The sequence below is a fragment of the Harmonia axyridis genome, chromosome 5, assembly GCF_914767665.1.
Source record: "Harmonia axyridis chromosome 5, icHarAxyr1.1, whole genome shotgun sequence".
NCBI classification, from domain to species: Eukaryota; Metazoa; Arthropoda; class Insecta; order Coleoptera; family Coccinellidae; genus Harmonia; species Harmonia axyridis.
This window is the reverse complement of record NC_059505.1, coordinates 2710595-2730128: the sequence shown is the minus strand read 5'-3', so window position 1 is coordinate 2730128 and position 19534 is coordinate 2710595. Positions and strand designations below refer to the sequence as shown.

General features: G+C 33.3%; 4 protein-coding genes across 12 annotated transcripts in view; 2 read left to right on the top strand and 2 right to left on the bottom strand.

Annotated features, from left to right (window-relative positions):
- Positions 1–472: 472 nt before the first annotated feature.
- On the top strand, positions 473–10095 carry LOC123680136 (protein melted). Of its 2 annotated transcripts, none has more exons than XM_045617850.1 (13): positions 473–964; positions 1033–1281; positions 1337–1511; positions 1561–1724; positions 1772–1981; positions 2035–2198; positions 3176–3405; positions 3472–3719; positions 4437–4611; positions 5931–6307; positions 6945–7233; positions 7278–7411; positions 9170–10095. In XM_045617850.1, exons 1-13 carry the CDS (start codon positions 827–829, stop codon positions 9422–9424), a joined length of 2808 nt encoding a protein of 935 aa, XP_045473806.1. In that variant the 5' UTR covers positions 473–826; the 3' UTR covers positions 9425–10095. The 2 variants fall into 2 exon arrangements, with proteins under 2 accessions (XP_045473806.1, XP_045473807.1); XM_045617851.1 differs by having other exon boundaries at positions 476–964; positions 7290–7411.
- Positions 10096–13797: 3702 nt separating this feature from the next.
- Positions 13798–17425, bottom strand: LOC123680032 (serine-arginine protein 55-like). 3 transcript variants are annotated; one of them, XR_006747477.1, is made up of 5 exons: positions 17244–17425; positions 17048–17176; positions 16692–16991; positions 15938–16637; positions 13798–15384 (listed from the first exon to the last, which is right to left on the bottom strand). XR_006747477.1 is itself a non-coding variant. In XM_045617674.1 (5 exons), the coding sequence occupies exons 1-5, from the start codon at positions 17288–17290 to the stop codon at positions 15561–15563; spliced, it is 963 nt and encodes a 320-aa protein (XP_045473630.1). In that variant the 5' UTR covers positions 17291–17400; the 3' UTR covers positions 15478–15560. The 3 variants fall into 3 exon arrangements, 2 of the variants coding, with proteins under 2 accessions (XP_045473629.1, XP_045473630.1); XM_045617674.1 differs by lacking the exon at positions 13798–15384 and adding an exon at positions 15478–15776 and having other exon boundaries at positions 16367–16637; positions 17244–17400; XM_045617673.1 differs by lacking the exons at positions 16692–16991; positions 17048–17176; positions 17244–17425 and having other exon boundaries at positions 13798–15776; positions 15938–16095.
- Positions 13904–14488, bottom strand: LOC123680195 (dual specificity protein phosphatase 19-like). Its single transcript, XM_045617978.1, has one exon. The coding sequence runs from the start codon at positions 14486–14488 to the stop codon at positions 13904–13906; it is 585 nt and encodes a 194-aa protein (XP_045473934.1).
- Positions 17426–18141: 716 nt separating the features above from the next.
- LOC123679719 overlaps positions 18142–19534 on the top strand; it is a 278857-nt gene continuing 277464 nt past the window's right edge. For all 6 annotated transcript variants that reach the window (XM_045617148.1, XM_045617146.1, XM_045617144.1 and 3 more), the window contains exon 1: positions 18142–18534. In XM_045617148.1, coding sequence (XP_045473104.1) covers positions 18497–18534 — 38 coding nt within the window. In that variant the 5' untranslated portion in view covers positions 18142–18496. The remainder of the gene's footprint in view (positions 18535–19534) is intronic.

Below are 19534 nucleotides of genomic sequence, written 5' to 3'. Positions count from 1 at the left end.
AAGTTATCAAATGGGAGCTCGCGTAATCAGGATAGGATGAAATCGAGAAGAAATACTGGCGCACGGAAAAGCTATTCGAATTCTCCGCCAGAATTTCTCGAATACCTTTTTGTCTTCATGTGAGCCTGTTATACAAAGCGCCAAATTCGCGCCGAAATGAGAGTTGAAAGAAAATGTCCGACCTCTAGTGATGCCCCCTATCGTTGCACGTTAGAACTAAAATGATAAATAAAAATAGATAGCAATGTTCTCCTCAATTTATATAATCAATGAATAATTTATTTCTACCAGAGATCACTAAGATCGAATGTTCCCAACCCCATCTATTTTAAATTCCAAGAGTTGGCTTATTTTTCTTATATTTAATGAACTCGATTGATAAAGCAATGAACTTTGGTTCATTTTCGTCAGTTATCCTTATCTCTATTGATTACAGGAATTTCTAAGTTTTTATGAAAACAAAATAGATTATTCAAGAAAATTTAATTCCAAACTTCTCGATTTCCACCTGACTCGCGCATGCTCAACGTATAGTAACCACCTGTGGATCAGAAACTTAAAAACTTCGTTTTCACTTACCTTACCGTGATGTCAATGAACTATGAGAGCTACATAGACCGTTTACAGTTTTTCATAGGAATTCCGCGCTTCTTAGGTCTTCAGTAAACAGATGGTTTTGAATTGCCATCAAGTTTTCATAAATAAAGTTTTCAAGAAATATTTCACTGAAAATCTTAATATTTACTATACAATATTATTGCCGGATTCTTAAACAATCTGTTACATATCGTATACGAAAGGATTCAATTATGAAAACACATCATACATGAATTCACCAGGAGAAAAAAGTGATAGAAAAATGCACGAACTATTCATGCAGGTCTTGAAAAATAGAGACCTCTCAAAAGCTGGGGACCTTTTTTCAATTCCAGATGCTGTCATAGTAAATGATGTAACCAATGTTGTAAGTATATTTGAAGAATCTTTATTATCTATTCCTTCATTCATTTTACCTTTTCACCTACTTTCCAGTTAAAAGAAATAACAGCTATAGCTTCACTACCAGATTATGTTAGTAACGATAATGACCAGAGTGTTGTTGAAATTTGTATTACAAGAGTTACCACATGTATTCGAGAAACTGGAAGTGTGGAACAACACTGTGAAGCTTTAGTTAATCTTCTAGAATCATGTTTACATCATAACTTGAAAGTATCAAACAAATTGGAAGATCCACCACATGCAAAAATCTCTAGTGATATTATATCTGCAATATTTTTAGTAAGTAATTTCATAAGTAAATGAAAAATGATTCATGACTTATTTTCATCTTTAGAATTATAGTAAAAGATCTGTGATGCAACGAGCTTTACCAGTTGCTGTAAAGTTTCTTCATAAGGGAAATAAGGAATTATCAAGGAATATGGCATCTTATTTAACTCTGGCAGCTCTAGAACATGCTTCTCTACTCACACCACATGTTCAACCTATTATGGACTCGATAATTTCTGGTATGATCTAGGAAATACATAAACATTTTCATTTATTTGTACTTTCCAGGAAATTATCCTTTGTGCAGGGTATTACCTAATATCTATGAAGTATCCCCTGAACCTTTTCAAGGACATGCAATGGCATTAGTATCACTCTTGTCTCATTGTGACAATCAAGAAAAATTAGCCCTACTTCAGTTATTTGCTTTGATGGCAAGAGACACACCTTTGGTACGAAAATTAATATAGTTCAAAGTATTTCTATTTATTAATTCTAGCTTTTAGAAGCAAGTGTTCCTCAATTATGTGAATATCTCAGCAATCCGGTAACAGCGGCAGCTACTCTTCAGATTTTTCTTCATATGGCACAAAAAAAGCCTGCGTTATTAGCAGATCATGTAAATGTTATGAAATTGGCAGCTCAAAAATATCCTCAAATAATCTGTTTGGCAGCTCAAGTGATTAGTGCAGTCGGGAAACTCAGCAAGGTGGGATCTAGTCTGATAATATAGCTGGAAACATTTACACGTTTAAATTTTAGGATAAAGCACAAGATGCTCTTAATTTTGTATTAGAGCATCTTCCGAAAGCTGATAGAGGCTCCCAAAGTACTTTGATGAGGGAAGCTACTCTCCTGTGTAGTTCTTATCCAGTTTTGTTCACCGATAAAGTATTAACTGGAATAAGACAAAGACATCGTACAAGGTATATTATTATCCTTTCATTAATTTTCAATTTGGAATTCCCAAACTTGAATGTCTATATTTTATGTATTGATATGAAAAATGAAATATTCCACTTAAGTTCAATATTATTCTGTGAAAAGACAAGATCTGACAACAATGTAAATATCACTGTAATATCAGCCATATCACAAAAACCTTGCACATCAAAATCTATAAAAATCGTGTGAGATAAACAAGGTGTTCCATTAATAAATAAAACGGCTGATATTTGGAAATGAATGATGAAAAGAAAAAGAAGTACAATTTCCAATAGTGTAATAATATCACACGATATTAATTATTTATCTGGTTAATGTATCAGCAAAATGCCATCAACATAACCATTGTCAGACAGAAGGTCTCCACGCTATTACGTAGGAATCATAATCGAAAGTAACCCAAGGAGAATGCATGTCATCAAGGAAGAATAGCGATATACCGGTTTCACTCTTATTAGGGATCATCAGTACCGCATAACTCTACCCAAGATGACAAACAAACGAATTATGCGGTACTGATGATCCCTAATAAGGGTGAAACCGGTATATCGCTATTCTCCCTTGATGACATGCATTCTCCTTGGGTTACTTTCCATTATGATTCCTACGTAATAGCGTGGAGACCTTCTGTCTGACAATGGTTATGTTGATGGCATTTTGCTGATGCATCAACCAGATAAATAATTAATGTCGTATGATATTATTACACTATTGGAAATTGTACTTTTTTTCCTTTTCAAGGTGTTCCATTATTAAACTCACTTTGTATTTCAGTTATATTCTTTGGTAGTTTTCATGTTCCTGTACTGTTTAATTATCTAAATCTTCTTAGGTCTCTAAGATTCTTTAAAAGATCTAAATTCGTGCTAATTAAGAGAACAAATTTTAATTTAGTTAAATTTAATTTATAAAATTCTCACTCCTTGAAGTAGAAAATTAAATTAAAAATTTGTTCAAGTACAAACCAAATAAACCAGCCTGGTCCAAATATTCAAAATAATGTTACATCCGGAGGAGTAACAATAGTGAAGGTGGGTGGTACACAACAAGGGGTACCAACTTCTAATCATACTTCCCAAGTTGGTTATACTCGGAGGGCGAAACTAGGAGATTCTAGAAGTACAGGACGGTTGCACACCACCCAAAATGCTAATACACACAGAAGTATGACAAGGCTGAATATAGCAGGTAGAAAAATTAAAAAATAATTTTTTCGTGACTAAATTTGACAAATGTGAAAATGAATTTTTTCAGGTGGATCCGTTGGAGGTCTTCACAAAAGCATGACGCGTTTGAGTTCTTCTCAACAAATAAATGCAGTACCTGGTCAAGGGACTCCAGTTCCGGTTCCTCCACTCTCTAACAGTGCTATAGCAAGAGAGCATCGGTGGAATAGTCCACGTGTATCTAGCGGTGGAGTAACTGTTACCACTACCACTCCAAGAATACAGAGGCCTCAAAGTCAGGGTCCCCTTTCTCTCATCACAAACCATAGCAATCAGGTAAAACACATATTTCTGATTGAAACGCAATTTTTCTTCTTTTAAATCTAGTGCAACACCTTTAACAATTATGTTGAAATTGTTTAGGTCATACACTACATTTCGCGTTCTTTTTTCCAAAAAAATCTATCCGAAAGTTTTTAAGAGTTGAGTTAAGATATGAATAATATCAAATAATCAAAATGAGAAAGTTTATATTTATAACTTTTACATGACGCACCCTGTATATATTAAATCATTGTTGAAGAAACAATGCGAATTGAATACTTTTTGATACTTGTTAGTGATGAAGTTAGGTGCAGTAATGTCCAGAAAAAATCAGAGATTTAGCAAGGATGTGATGCTTTAATTCAGATAATCCGAGATGTTTACTAAAAAATTCATCATTTCTCAACTATTGCGATGTTAAAATGTTGTATTCGGTAATCTCTTAGCAAATTTTTGTGATACTTTGCATTTAGTTTATTCGAATATGAATTTTTTTAAATTTGATTCTTTGAATACCATTTGAAGTGTTTGCAGCCTTTTTTTATTTTATTCCTATGATCCATAAGGCAATTGAATTTCTTGCTTTTTCAACGACTTACATATTCATTTATTACAACAACTATAAATTTAATTTGATTTTTTCATCTGGTATGAATTTCACATCTTCAGTAACTTTTCATACAATAAAAGAGACTCTAATTATTACTGAATGAAATTTTTTATTACTAGATTATGATCAACAACCCTGTTTCGTCATCACACAATACAAGCAATGCGGTAACTGTGAGTTCGGTGTACACAGGAGCTTTTTCTAGCGGTTTGGTATCAGTTACTCAGACTATTCCCATAGGATCAAGTAATGTGAATCTTCCAGAGCCGTCTGGAGCCCAATCTCTGGCTAGTGGTGAGTAATAATATTAATCCTTTCTTGTTAGGTTTTCCAATAAGAGGTTACATTTTGAATAGCCTGCTATCTGGACAGCTGTCATTTTTTGACATTTGACAAGTAAAAACTGCGCCATTACTAAAAATGGAGCGATACACGTTTCAATAATGTACTGAAATTGTTAAAATTCACTACATAAATGGAGAAAATTTTGCAGTCACAGTTTGCAAAACTAAAATAACTTTGTGTTGTTGTGGAAAACCTGTTTAGCCGGCAATAGTGAAACTGGTGGAAACTTTTGAGCTGTTGGGACAAGTTATTGATGTGAAGCATCGAAACTGTGCGAGTCCCTCAAGAACAACTGAGAATATTGCCGTTAAAACCTGTAGTGTTAACGAAAACCCAGGCTTGTCGATCTTGGGAATCCGGCTTTCTACAAACGACATTAAATAGAATTTTGCATAAAGATTTAGGTCTTAAGACTTTTAAAGTTCTGTTATCACAAGAACTCTAGACGATCAATCACCAATGTTGTATCTTTGCTGATTGAGACCTTGAAATACATCAAAATGATCCGGATTCTCATCGAAAAACCATCTTTAGTGATGAGGCCCATTTTCACCTAGAAGGCTGTATTAAGGAGCAGATTTGACGCAATTGGGACTTGGAAAATCCAAGAATGATTGTTGCAAAGTCTCTTCATCCTCAACGTGTCACTGTCTGGTTCAGTTTTTGAGCTGGTGGTGTGATTGGTTATTCGAAAATGAGGCTGGTGAATGAATTAGGCTATCGAGCTATGTTTGATGACTTTTTTTCGCCGGAATTGAGAGATATTGGTATAGCCAATGTTTATTTAATAAAATGGCGCTACGTGTCTTACAAGCAACGAATCACTTGCAATTTTGAAATGAAAGTTTTCCGGTTGTGTTATTTCTTGAAGAGGTGATCACAACTGGCCACTGAGATCTTGTGATTTAACACCTTTAGACTTTATTCTGGGGTCACATGAAAGATAAGGTCTATGCCAATGCTCCACAATCGATTCATAACCTTAATGATGGAATTGGTGAAGTTATAGAGGATAAACAGTCGCAAATGTGGGAATTGGTAATGAAAAATTGCATTAAAAGGATATGGTGCTGCAACTGTAACTGTAGCGACCATTTGGCTGATATTTTTTTCCATAGTTCAATGGCATACCTTCCTCTTAACAATGAAATGAACATCTATTGATTTCTTTTGAAATAGCTCGTTTGTTTTGTATCAAAATGAAACCTCTTATTGAAATATCCTTTATTTTGAATATCATACATGTTTCCGCATAATACTTATTTCAGGTAATGTAAATATATCTGGTCCCACGACCATAACATCACGAAGAGCTAATAACACAACTGTAACTCTTCTCAATGCTAATCAGAATTCGGTTGCTAATCAACGTATGAGCGTGTTTGAGCCTTATCCAATGAGGGATACAATACAGCATTTCTGTGAAAAACACCTCGATAAAATTAAAATTTATATGGATAAAGTATCCTTGAGGATACCATCACCTGCTAAATGCACCATAGAGGAGAAAAGGCAGAAGAAGTCTGCCAAGTTACATTTTGCATGTCAAGCTAAAGGGGAGCATTGTTTGTATGCTAAAACATATTTTACGATGAGAACTAGAAACCCCAGAACTTGGATCCATCTGATGTTCATATCTTTGCAGGTAAATGAAGATTATTACAAGTTTGATTATGGTATATTCTAAAACAAGTTGCAGAATGGGCTCCTATTCCAACACGAATGCGAAATTCGAAAACAAGCGACAAAGGAGCTAGTTTTCGAACGCATGAGTGTTGGAATTGCATTCTGCAACGATTATTAGACGATATTTTCTCTATTTCAGTAAAGTTTTCTGAAATATTGTTGAAATTCAATGAAAAATTCAGATTATACATCCTAGTGACTTTTGTATTGTATCTTGGCAGTTGGTGTGACTGTTACGATTGACAGATGACAGAATTTGAATCTTACGTTTCTAAGTTTGAAATAATTAATAGTTACTCATTAAATTCGTGAATTATGTCGGACGAAATGGATTTAATAACACCAAAATTAAGATAAATTGCGAATAATATTGCTAATCATTTCACTATATCCAGATTATATTATATTGACAATTGAAATGCCTTGAATTTGATAGGTTCAGAAGTCAGTGTAGACAACCACAAAACAAGAAATATAACTGAAAACAATGTTGTAATGAACTCATTACAGCATTGTTTTTAGTACTGTAATGAACTCGTTACGATACTGAAATAGAGGAAATCATTTTTTATACTTATATAATTATTTATTTCAAGGCAAGACATAATCATGCCCTCAGCTCAAGAGACGCCCAAGTTGCAAGCTTAAAACACTGCTGGGATATGTTGAAATGTGAAAATAAAACATTTCTGACTGTGGTTACGAGTGCTTTCCCTTGTGATAAGGAGCAGGATGCTCTTATAAACGAGTTGAGACATTCTGGTTATTTTGACGTTTTCCAAATTTGCCAATCTATAAGCGAAGGATCCTCAGAACAATCAGAAAATTTGAAATGGGGTTGTTTCCTGTGCGCACATCCAGAAAGGGCTGTCGGTTTTCTAAGAGGTATAGTTTGCTGAATTTTCGTTTTAATTTTTGATTGAATTAAGATTTTGATTTAGGTGATGCTCAGCCTGTGATTGAAGGTCAATTAAAAGAGAAAAAGGGTAAATGGAGACTTTTCAGAAGGTGGAAGACAAGATACTTCACATTATCTGGGGCGCACCTGTCAGTTAGAGGATCTGTAAGTGAGATTTTATTTTGGGATATATCTTAACAAAGAATTCACAATTGAAGAAACATTTAGAACATCTGCTCAAATAACTTGAAAATTATATTTTCCGGCTGAATACAGGGTGCGTATAAATTGAAGCAAGGGCGTAGATCTTTCTTTTTTTTTTTGAAATAATCGGGAAAGAAATTTTTACAATGTGTACTCATATTTGTAATGTAAGAAAAAAGGTTTTAATAAGGAATTCCTGAAATGGAGTTACGAATGAAAATGAGAGATTCCTTGGTGGATAATTTTAAGAATAAAAAGTCCCATAAACATGAGCCTGCAAACGCTTTGTTTTCAAGATGCAGGGTGTTTCTTGTATAATTGTATTTTTTAGTGATGCTTATATCAGTTAATCGAATCTTTATTAATCTTCACTACAGAATGGGTAAATAAGTAGCAAAGCTTATAATTAATTTATTGATCACAGCTATAGAGCTATTTGAATTTTTGTTCTCGAAATCGTAGCACACATGACAAAACTACAACAAACCAAAAAGTGTAGTACTAGACCATAGTTTCTTATAACATTCTTCTAAAGTACCAGTGCTTCACCAAAAAATAGTTCAGGAGGAAATAAGCATACTTATATCCTAATAATGAATATCTTGTGGAGGAAAGGTGCTATGGGAAAAAAAACACCGGTATCTCAAAAACCAAGTGTTTGCGGACTCATGTTAAAGAACTTTTTTCATTAAAATAGTCCGAGAAATCTGTCATTTTCATTTGAACCTCCAATTAAGGAACATTTTTTAGATATAATCAATTCAAAACTGATATCTGTACAAATGAGTTGCAATTTGAATGAATGACAATGAATTGTATAACACAGCTCAGACAATTTTTGATGCGAATTACTCAGTTTAGTTCTTTGATAACTACAGTATTGAAATTTTGTGACGAGAATGATACAAAAAACCGAAAACAACGGGTAAGTGTATACCGATGACGAATGCAAAAATCCCAGGTGGCAAATAAGGGGTATCGCTGACAAAGCGGATAGATAAAGGAAAATAACAAACCTTGAACATAGACGTGCTTGTAGTGCAATAAAAGTACTCATTTTGAAAGCGATATTAAACTCATAAACCGTTAAAGGATACGATTTTTTACTGGCGTGTCGATTCCAAAGGAAAGTAAAATGATTATTAGTTCATTTTATGAAGAAATTTTCGTTTTTCGTCTTTGCGAGAATTGTGAAATTTTATATTTTGGAAATCTTGGAGGGTAATTACCCCCAATTGAAGGTACAAATGAAAATGAGGGATATTTTCAATATTGTTTCTAGGTAAAGTGAGTAAAGTTTGATTTTTTTTCTGATAGCATATTCATGGTATTTATTTATTCCATCTGTAGAGAAGATTAATGAAGATTCAATAAACTGGTACACAAAATAAGCCCCCTTGTATAAAAAACATAGCGTTTATAGTAAAATTATCTAAGGAATCTCTTATTTTCCTTTGAAGGAACACCCTCTATATGATATTGACATGAGTTATCAAATGATTTCAAATTAATATTCAACCTATATGTAAAGTTTCAAGCACAGAATTAGTTCGAAACTTCTTGCTGATCCGTCTATATTTTATGGAGAAGATATTTCATTGGTGCAAAAAACAAAAAAATTAACTGGATTGTTTATTGAATACAATTGAACCATCCCTTATTTTGTTATGAAAGACAACTACAATTTTTTTCGAATTTCATAAGTTTGTATGGTTTCAGAGTGGCGGAGAATCGATAGATGTTAATCAAATAAGGTCTGTCAAGGTTTCTAGAGGATCTAGAAATATCCCGAAGGCATTCGAAATATTCACCGGAAATCAAACGTTGATTTTGAAACCTAAAGATGGCAGGAACGCAGAGGAATGGGTTCAATGTCTCAATATCGTAGTGGCTCATTCACATGCTAAGGAATTGCCTGGAAAGAGCAACTCCCTGCCAGCAAGAGGGATTGGTGCTAGTCGGACAGCTATTTAAAATTTACATTTTTATCCCCATGTACTTAACGATCGTGTTAATTTAGTATAAGGTTATTGATGACGATGAGACTATATGGACAGGAACTGAATAAATCAGTTGAATTTTCTTCATTAGGTAATCCCTTAAGAATATTTCAGGGTTTCCTTTATTCCTAATATGATGACTGATGCCATATACACTTAGCACAAAATTCATCATTTCTTTATTTCCCATTAATTCATCTTCCAATTGAAATTATCGAAGATGAAACGATTAAGTTAATCGTTTCAAAAATCGAAGCATTACTCATTTTATTTCAATCTTCATAGGTTTTTAGTTTAATTTTTTCAACTATGTCAAGGAAAGTTTTACCTGCTCTATTACTTAAACTTCCTCTCAGACATATACGATTCGAAAAATAATTATAAATTCTGTATATATTTGACAATTTTACTGTTAGATGAAATTCTTTCTTATTCTCATCAATCTTAAACATTTATCATAATTGTTAAATATTGTTTTTAGTGTCAGTAATATTTCGAAATTTACATCACTTTGAATAGGTTGTGTTTGAATGCGATTTACCCAAACACTGATTGTTGGACTTGTTTTTACTTAATTTACAAATCATATTGAAGATTTATATATTTTATTATTGTTATACAGGAAATATACATTATCTTTTTGTATATATTTTTTATTTCATTGTCCAGGTATGTTTTGACCAAGGAGCTGCTGAAATTGCTTTAAAGACGGTTTTAATTTTGAAAATAACATACAGGGTGGAAATGACTGGCTTGAAAAAAATGTGTCGTTTCGGCAGTCTAAAAATAATGGTTCTAGAAAGAGGATCGAAGTTTTGTTAAAAATTGTCGAATTTTAATTGTTGAATAACGATTATAAATATTTTAACGCAAGTATTGACAATTAATTAGATGTGGAAGAACATGATTTTAAAAACGGGTTCAAAATTGAAGATGAATTGCTCAAAATCAACCCGACTTGATAACATGGAAGATTAAATATTAGCTCAAACTCGCAGACTACGTCAAAATAAGTTCATAAATAGAGCGTTTCTAAATTGCAAGTACAAAGGAGATTCCTTAGGTAATTTCAAGAAAAGTCCTATGAATGGGTACATAAGTAACAAAACTTATAAATTGATTTATATTTTACTAACTAGTCCTTTAAAACAATTTGAATTTTTCTGAGGATTACGAGAGAATTGTTCAAATTTTTTTTCGCGAAATTATTAGCAGATATGACAAAACTACAAGAAACCAATGTGTAGTTCCTACTGGATCAAAGTTTCTTTTTACATTCTTCTAAACTACCAGTGGTCCACCACAGTGGTGTACCCAGACACAAGCCTTGGGGGGGATAAAGAAAAAAAAAGTTCAAATTTTCCTTCTTTTGAAGAAGTTTGCTTACTCATAATAAGATTGTGATATATAAGGTTGTTACATATAATGGATAATCCACCTGGGGGGATATATCCCCTTATCCCCCCTTGAGTACGCCACTGGTCCACCTAAAAAAAGGTTCTGGAGGAAAGCGGCAGCTTATTTTTTGTTTATTTTTTATTTAAATTTTTTTTTATTAAAAATTCTATATTGGCATATCTATGCCAAATTTAAGTGAAGGGAAGGCGATGTAAGAAAAAAAAAACTTCTCTCTGCGATTCGATAATAAAGCGTTTGCCGACCCATGTATATAGAGTTTTTTATTTTCTTGAAATGATCCGAGGTATGTCATTTTTGTTTGTACCTCCAATTTAGGAACACTCTGTATTTCCATATCCTAGGAGTCTGAAGAGAAAAATATTCAACATGTAAAATATCTTTAAAACTCGACTAGTAGCGTTTCCTTTCTTCAGAAGAGAAAAATTGAGTAAAGTCCTAGTTTCAAGTACATATACCCGAAATGGGAAGACTTTAACTTTAAAGAAGTTAGTAAACTGCAGTAAATTATAGCAATCTGGTGTGAAGATTCAAAATTGTTAGAGCAAGCATGAATAAACCCTAAGTAGTTAGAATTAATAAGTGTTTCAATCTAGTTAAAATAATTTGGAAAAAGCTGTTCCTGTTTAGATCCTTTAGAAATTTCAAATAATGATTAGTAATATTTATCATAATTACCGCTACAAACAACAAATAATCCTCTACAGTGTGCCTTCATTAAGTGTTAATTGAGGCTTCAAACTACCAATTTTCAAGCAATATCCCAACTGACCAGGAGCCAATCAAAAATTTGTTGTTGGGAAGTGGTACAATGCAAGTTAGACCATAACATGAAGAAAATGACAACATATATGATAGTTAAAGCATGATATTAGTATTTCAAAGCTATAGGGTTATGTTCAACAAGGGAGACCAATTTGTACAGAAAATTGTTACTCAATAGGTACTCGCTTACTTTTTTCAGTTAATCATATACCCAGCCTTTATAATTTTTGGATGCAATTTCCCGCTTTGAAATTGAAAGTTTAAAATTAATTCTTTCGGATAACCTTGAAATAAACAGGAACAATTTCTAAAAAATACGTAAGCTTGGATTTAGTCATGTAAAAATTGAAGAAACTGAATATCATTCTATTTTATATACAGGGTTAGAACTATTTAGAAGGGCACTACAGGGACATCGAAAATCGTTAGAGATACAGGGTGGCTTAAATTACAAAAAAGTTGCTTTATTTAGCGATAAGTGTGTTGGTGTGAACAGATCCGAAATATCTCCAATGGTTCTGGAGATATCTCGAAAAAACTGAAAATGGACATTTTCTTTGTTACTGGAGATAACTTCACAAAATTTGGTTCATAGCCATTATTCAATATAGAGATTCTAATGGTGTCGTCAGATTTTTGTTTGTCATTGTTTCAGAGACGCGATAGTCGATTTTCTTTCCTTATGGACGCCATAGTCACCTTACGAGGTGATGAAGTCTAGGTTCGCAAATTTAAAGAGTTGTTATGTGAAATCATCACTTGACTATCGCGTTTCTGAAACATTGAAAAACGGAAAAAATCTGAAGACACCATTAGTATCTCTATATTGAATAATGGCTTTAAACCAAATTTCGTGAAGTTATCTCCAAAAACAAATAGGTATACAGAAAGAAAATCTCTCAATGGAAATATTTCAAAGCGTTCACACCAACACACTCATCCCTAAATAATGCAACTTTTTAGTAATTTAAGCCACCCGCCTATCTTTCTAACGGTTTTTGATATTCCTGTAGTGGCCCTCTAATTAGTTCTAACCCTGCATAACGAAATCTTTCGATTTTGTCTTATGAGCGTTCTGTCCAAATTCCAGCAATGTTCGAAATTGTGAACGAGTAATGAAATGATAAAACAAAGATCATTGCCGAGATTGAAATTTTCTCCATCCAAGTAGCAACAACTCTTCAGGAAGGGGTGCCAATTTTGAACAACCGTTATATTCTCAAAACGTATTTGGACCTTGTTAATATCATTATTCTGGTAGAATCATTCCTTCGAGAGGAGGCCACAACTAAGGTAAAATCCAGGGTAGATTTATCATTAGAAAGTCATTAAGAGGCGGGCCTTCCTATAAACAGAATGAAATATTAAATCAACATTCTTTAGTGAAAGATAAATATTAGTGAATCAAATTTACAAGATCTCAGTAAAACATGTTCATGACTTCAATCATAATTCCTTCATACATTGTTAAATGATGTGATTCCATTGAACGATGAAAATTTTGAAAGGAACCCAAATATGCAAATGAAACTTTAGTACTAAAAAGTGTTGAATTGTCATGTTTTGTTGGTTATGGGGCTACAAATGAAAATAAATACAAGTATTGGCATCAGTTTGTATCTAAATATAAGTTTAGTGAAAAAAAATAATTTTAATCAAGTTTCGATATAAATTTCAATATGCAAAATATTCGAAATTGAATATCTGTAATTACTACATATCTACAGAATATCAACACACCTCAACTATAGTAAAAAACTTACAAATGTTAATTCGCAGATACTCAGAAAATTAAACATAACTGATTCTTAATTCAAATTCTATATGGTAAAAACTAATTTCTTGTTATGCGCTCTTTATCTACAGAAATTCCTATAATATTATATAAACTACAATTGAAAATTTACAGTTTATGAGCAAACTAGGAAAGAGCCAGATACTAGTTTATATGTTAATTTATCAAAATGTTTATTTATTGAAGAATAAGCATTTCCTACAATTAAGAAACTAAAGAAATTAACTATATTAACAACTGTGAAAATATAGGTTATGATTTGGAAAAAAAAATTACTTCTATGAAATCACATATGGAATTATGATATCATGAATTGTTCAATTTAAAATGACTTAAGACAAAGTCAGGATGATAACACTCAATGAAAAAACTTTTCTCATCAAAACTCAAAATAATATTATATTTAAAACATGGAACTTACACTTATGGTGAGTCATTATTATAATTAAATTTAGTCAACATATGAGCCAGTAAAATTTAAATATAAAGATGGTACTCTCTCAATTGTTTCATGAACCCATTATTGGGATTAACTACAGGGCGTGCAGAACGTACATGTTCAAATGCATTGAGGAAATTATAATTATGTTCTAAAACTAAGTAACCTATAACAACTGAAGCCGAACGGCTAATTCCAGCATTGCAATGCACTAAGATTGATTCACAATTGTTCACTGAATTTTTGATCACTGTCACACTGCTGTTGATGATGTTCCAGATGTTGGTCTCGGGTAGGTCCAGACATTCCAAATAGTGGCATTTGATATCGGGATCTTCAATTGGCGTCTTAATTCCAATGCTTAGTATGTTTGTTATATTGTAGGCTTGCAGTACTTCTTTCGAGCAACAATCTTGGGATCCTAAGTATAAATAATCTAATATTTTGGCTGGCTTATCATCGGGTTTGTTATCAACAATGAATCCATAGGGCTTTCTTTCTATTTTAACAGGTAGGGTCGTGCTTCTAGATTCTATGAGGCATTGTCCGTCAACATGGGTGATTAGAGTTTCAGTAGGCTTCAAATTTCTTCTACACTTCAGAAGGTCATTTAAAAAACTCATTTTGATAATGTAAGCTAACTAAACTTTGAACATACAAGTTCCGCCAAGAAAAAAATTTAAATGAAAAATATTCAACTGACCATCGTTATATTCTACTCAACATGAATTAAATTGATTTACTGGCTAATAGGTAAACTAAGAATTATAAGAATAAAATGACCTTAACAGCATTCTCAACTAGGTTGACTAGTTATCAGCTGATCGCGATCGGCTTCTACTTCTTTCTTTGCTGGCAGACCTTGACCTTGAATGAGACCTTTCCTTAGACCTGTCTCTCGACTTAGAACGCTTTGGGGAAGCGGATCTAGATTTAGATCTGTCAACAGACTTGCGACGGGATGTGGACCTTGATCTGTTATCTCTCTTGCGTGAATTGGAACGAGAACGGGATCTTGATTTTGATCTACCTCCGTCCTTAGGTTCGGCAGATTTAGACTTAGACCTGGATTTGCTTCTTGATCGAGATCTAGACTTGGATTTGGAACGAGTACGCCTTGAACGACTGCGAGATCTGGATCTGCTGCTGTAGGAAGCAGAGCGACGTCTTTTGGTTACTTTATCTTCGATCAAACGGATTCTTCGACCATTCAAGTCGGTATCATCTAATTTTTCTATGGCATTTTTCATGTCAGAGTAGCTTGCAAATTCAACTACGCCTTCATTACGATGTTGCTTATGGGCATCAGCATAGGTAACTTCGCCTGCTTGACGCATAAAATCTTTGAGGTCTTGCCAAGAAACACGGGAAGATAGATTTTCAACAACCACTCGGTAGTTCGTACGGGTGGGAGGACCATAACGCTCAAATGATCGGCTGTCACTACTGCGGCCGCCACCAGACCATTGATCTCGGCCTCTGGGGGTGCCTCTGGCTCGCTCGACAGTCACACGCTCCCCTAAAAGTTTTTTACCGTTTAGTTCATAAACTGCATCATCGGCATCACGATGATCATCAAACTCAACAAACCCGTAGCCATTTTTGATGAGCACATCTCGCATCCTACCGTAGCCCCGGAAGAAACGCTCAAGGTCTCGCTCGGAAGTGCCATAAGGTAAGCCCCCTACATAAACTCTAGACCCTACCATCTTGGTCCTGTAAAAACTCTTTAAAAGTTTCTATATCGCTTTGATTATAATGCACTTGGCACAAATACAATCCGTAAGCTGGTGCTGTTCTTATCCTTGGATCCCAAGACTGACGTGATGGAATTTCTAGCATAAATTTTATATCTCTAACAGAAATTTTACCTTGTGCTGCAGCAACTAAACATCCAACTGTTCGCCGGACCTGTTCAAACAAATAAAATAATAAATACCTTATGCTTGATAGGTAGCCATTTTAGAGTGGTTCCCGCCGGACGCTTTGAGGTTAAGAAATCTCCCTGTCCTCGACGACCAACAACTACTTGACCAAGATTAAAAATAAAACAAAATTTGAATGATACGTACTTGTCTAATTATTAATCAGCAACACAACACAAGGGGAACACGACATTCAATACTAAATTGAGATACCTAATCAATGCTTCAACGTGTATACACTATGCGGCTTGGTTGAACAGCAAAGGAGGAAACATCTAGAAATGATCGTTAAAGTGAAAAGTGACGCTTCTTCAACATTGTTGCCAACATTATGAAACTAATAATAACATTTAAACTTAGATTAAAGCTTTATCAACGAATAACTTAATTAAATAATTACTATATAGTGACGGAATTATTGAACTCGAATTTAATTTTTAGAAGTTTGAATTGAATACATATGATTTAATTCAATAATTTGTTTTTCTATATTGAGCTACCTGCTGAACATTTGACGCACGCGTCCTCTGAACTATTTGTTTCCGGTTCATTTGGCGGGAAAAATGAATTACATACCTGATTATACAAAAATCCAGAAGATTCTATGCAAATATCATAACTCTTGTATTTTGCTTGTTTGTTTAAACCATGAGTCGGCAGACTGTAAAAACTATACAAATTCATAGGTGACTCGTCAATCGATAATTTTGTTATAGTTCTTCTAGTAATTTTATTTTTTCTATAAGATTGAGAATTTCTATCGGCACCCGAGAATGATTTGAAGTCATGATACCCAAGAAATAATTTAGCAGTTTCTCTCATATAGTTTTCATCAAATTCAGAGCATCTAAAATAAAAAGCTTAGGAGCAGTTCATCAAATATGCTTTGTAATTAACTTACGTAGGAAACCAGGCTCTATTAGCCAGTTCTATGGGTATGTGTTGCAATAAAGGATGTGTTGTGAGAACTTCAGGTTCTATTACTATTAATTTATATAAATAGGTTCGTTTAATTGCATTATGTCTACAATGAAATGTATCAGGAACTGCATGAACATTTATTATTTTAATCGGAACATCCCATCCAAAAAGTAACTTATTCATAGAGGATGTAACATATCTTGGCTCAAAAGGTACTCCGTTTGGACTTTCAAGATCGACATGACATGAAGAATTCAAGGCATGGACTCCTGAGTCAGTTCTAAAAGAGAAATTTGATAAAACTAGGTATTGAAAAATCTAGATTGAAAGACAAACCTGCTGGATCCAACTATAAAAGGCATATTTTTCGCACCTATTCTTTGTAAAGCCATTTCCAAATATCCCTGGATAGTTGAAGGATCGTCCTGCCTAGGAAGGACACCAGTCACTTGTCTTTGGAAACCCCTTTAATTGAAAATGTTTATGTATGTACCTATATCAATTTCCATTCGATATAATTTTTGTCTTATACCTGAAGAACGTTCCAATGTAAGAAAAGTTTATAAGATATCTCTGCATTATGAATTGTATAAATCTATTTGTGAGATATTAATTTTTCAATGAATTGTTTATCTGAAGATAATTTGTTATTAGTAGAGCATGCTTAAAAATCATTCCTGAATTACAAAAGTGAGGTTAATATTACCAATCTTAACAACGATGGCTCCAATCCATGTTGCCAGATCATTTTTTCTTAATTCAGATTTTCTTCATGATATACCTACAGAATGCAGTTAATTTCTGTAATCCTCTGTTACTTCTACAAAAATTTCAGTTTCATTATAAATATTACTCATTTGTATACATTATAATTAATTAGATCTTATTATTTCTTGTTTACGAAGCAGCTCCATTAGTCCATTTGATTTTGGGAGGAATACCTGAATTTAACGTAAATATCTATGATAAATAAGCAATATATAATCTTACATGTTCGGAATATATATCTAACGATTTATTTATTATTGTATTTAAAAATATTAGCTTTCTACTGTCGATTATCGAAACTATTTTGTTGAATATTTCGTTTGCAGTTATCACGAAAAGTTAATTACGCATTAAAGCACTCCTCTATACTTAAATTTTATGATTTTTAAGTACAAAAGAGATTTAAAAATTGATCCAATTCTACTGCGTAATCAATTTCGTCGATATACCACTTATTGAAGTTGCTAATGCAATTTTCTCGCTATCTCTCCTGAGAAGTTTGGTAATGAAAATAGGAATTCTCAATTAATTTTATATTAGGTCTTCATACGAGAGAATTATTGAATGAACCGGCAGCGTTGATCATCTCACACGCATCAATGGAATCGATCACGTGACCGGGACATTTCGTTGTTTATTTTTGTTCCTTCTCTTTCTCATCACGTCAATTTCACCTTGCCAACCAGGCTGCCAGGCTGCTAGATCGGTCTTGTAGTCAGAACGCTTTTGGATTTAGACGTATCGGCGTAAAACAGAATTGGAATTGAACGGTATTCAGATGATAATTGTGTTTATAATCATTTCGCATCAATAGTGAATTAAGCACTCCGGCTTCTATAGATAATTACGAATTTTATAAACAAATCATACGGGAAAGTTGATCGAATCTGCCTGTGTAGTGTAGTTTTTCGTGCAGTGACAATGTAAATAATCTATTTGGAAGAAAAGAAGTGAATTTAATGTTCGAATCAGTTTGTTCCAATGCTAATGATCACAGTTTTTGAATAACTTATCCAGATGTTGGGAGTCCTGAAAAGGCGTTGGAAACCTAAAAGGTATGCCTGAAATTGTGTTGGATCTAATTCAGTGTAATTTTTTTTTTGGAGCTATTTTTCTCAGTGTTGATTATTATATGAACGACTCCTTTGATTTTCTGATTACCTATATGTTATTTCTGAATACTACTCAGTTGACTGGCAGTAACCATTGGACGATTTTCTACCGGTGTTGAGCTTCCAGCTGATATTCATATACCTACCGGGTGACACGATTGTTTATCGATTTATTTATGAGGCAGAGAAGGGGATGAAAGGTGAATTGCCATTAGAAATATGCACTAGATAATGGAAAATGAGTCTAATGACTAACCCTGATAACTGGATGTCCCAAGACAATGTAATACAAGTCGATTTTTCATGCAATCTTTCTGTGGATGTTTTTTTAAGAAATAATGCTGACTTCTGAAGAACTTACTGATTTTTCCAACGATTTTCCTTCTTGAAATAGATGAACTTTGATACCTATGGACTTTATTTGTTTTCCTTCTTTGAAGAAGTGTCATTATTTGTGGTAATCAATAATGTATATGTGAAATTTATGTTCGTATATGCGTGGGTTAGGTGAGAAATCGTCAGTTTAATTTACTTGCATCTTACATAATACACATTAGAGCCTACAATTTCATAGTTGTGTTTTAACAATGAAAATTTGGTTTTAAAAAGTTTGAAAATAGTTGGCTGTGAGTTTTTTGAATTACCGTTCTAAGAATTTACTTCACAATTTTCTTTGATGCATCGATTTCAAATCTCCAAGATCTGAATGAAGATTGTTACTGCCTATAGTGCTCTATTTAATTATTGTTATAAAAAATTCAGAGATTGTAACAGCTATTAGGAACTTACCTTATCGTAGTAAGTTAAAATTTCAAGTGAAAGAACTACTATGACAGAAAATGTTTATTTAGTGCTTTATTTAAGTCAAAGGAAGTGGTTACATATTAAAAAGTTTTATAATGAGCTCTTCGACATAGTGGTAGAAACAATAATGTATTTTCGC

Bases quoted from the DNA above. Each gene is read 5' to 3' on its own strand.
- LOC123680136 (XM_045617850.1), top strand. From the start codon at position 827: ATGAATTCACCAGGAGAAAAAAGTGATAGAAAAATGCACGAACTATTC. The intron at 1,512-1,560 runs GTATGATCTAGG...TGTACTTTCCAG, and splicing joins TATGGACTCGATAATTTCTG to GAAATTATCCTTTGTGCAGG. The intron at 7,234-7,277 runs GTATAGTTTGCT...GATTGAATTAAG, and splicing joins GGCTGTCGGTTTTCTAAGAG to ATTTTGATTTAGGTGATGCT.
- LOC123680195 (XM_045617978.1), bottom strand. From the start codon at position 14,488: ATGAGTTTTTTAAATGACCTTCTGAAGTGTAGAAGAAATTTGAAGCCT.
- LOC123680032 (XM_045617674.1), bottom strand. From the start codon at position 17,290: ATGCAGAGATATCTTATAAACTTTTCTTACATTGGAACGTTCTTCAG. The intron at 16,992-17,047 runs GTTTGTCTTTCA...TTTCTCTTTTAG, and splicing joins TTTATAGTTGGATCCAGCAG to AACTGACTCAGGAGTCCATG. The intron at 15,777-16,366 runs GTATGTAATTCA...TTGTTTGAACAG, and splicing joins CTGGATTTTTGTATAATCAG to GTCCGGCGAACAGTTGGATG.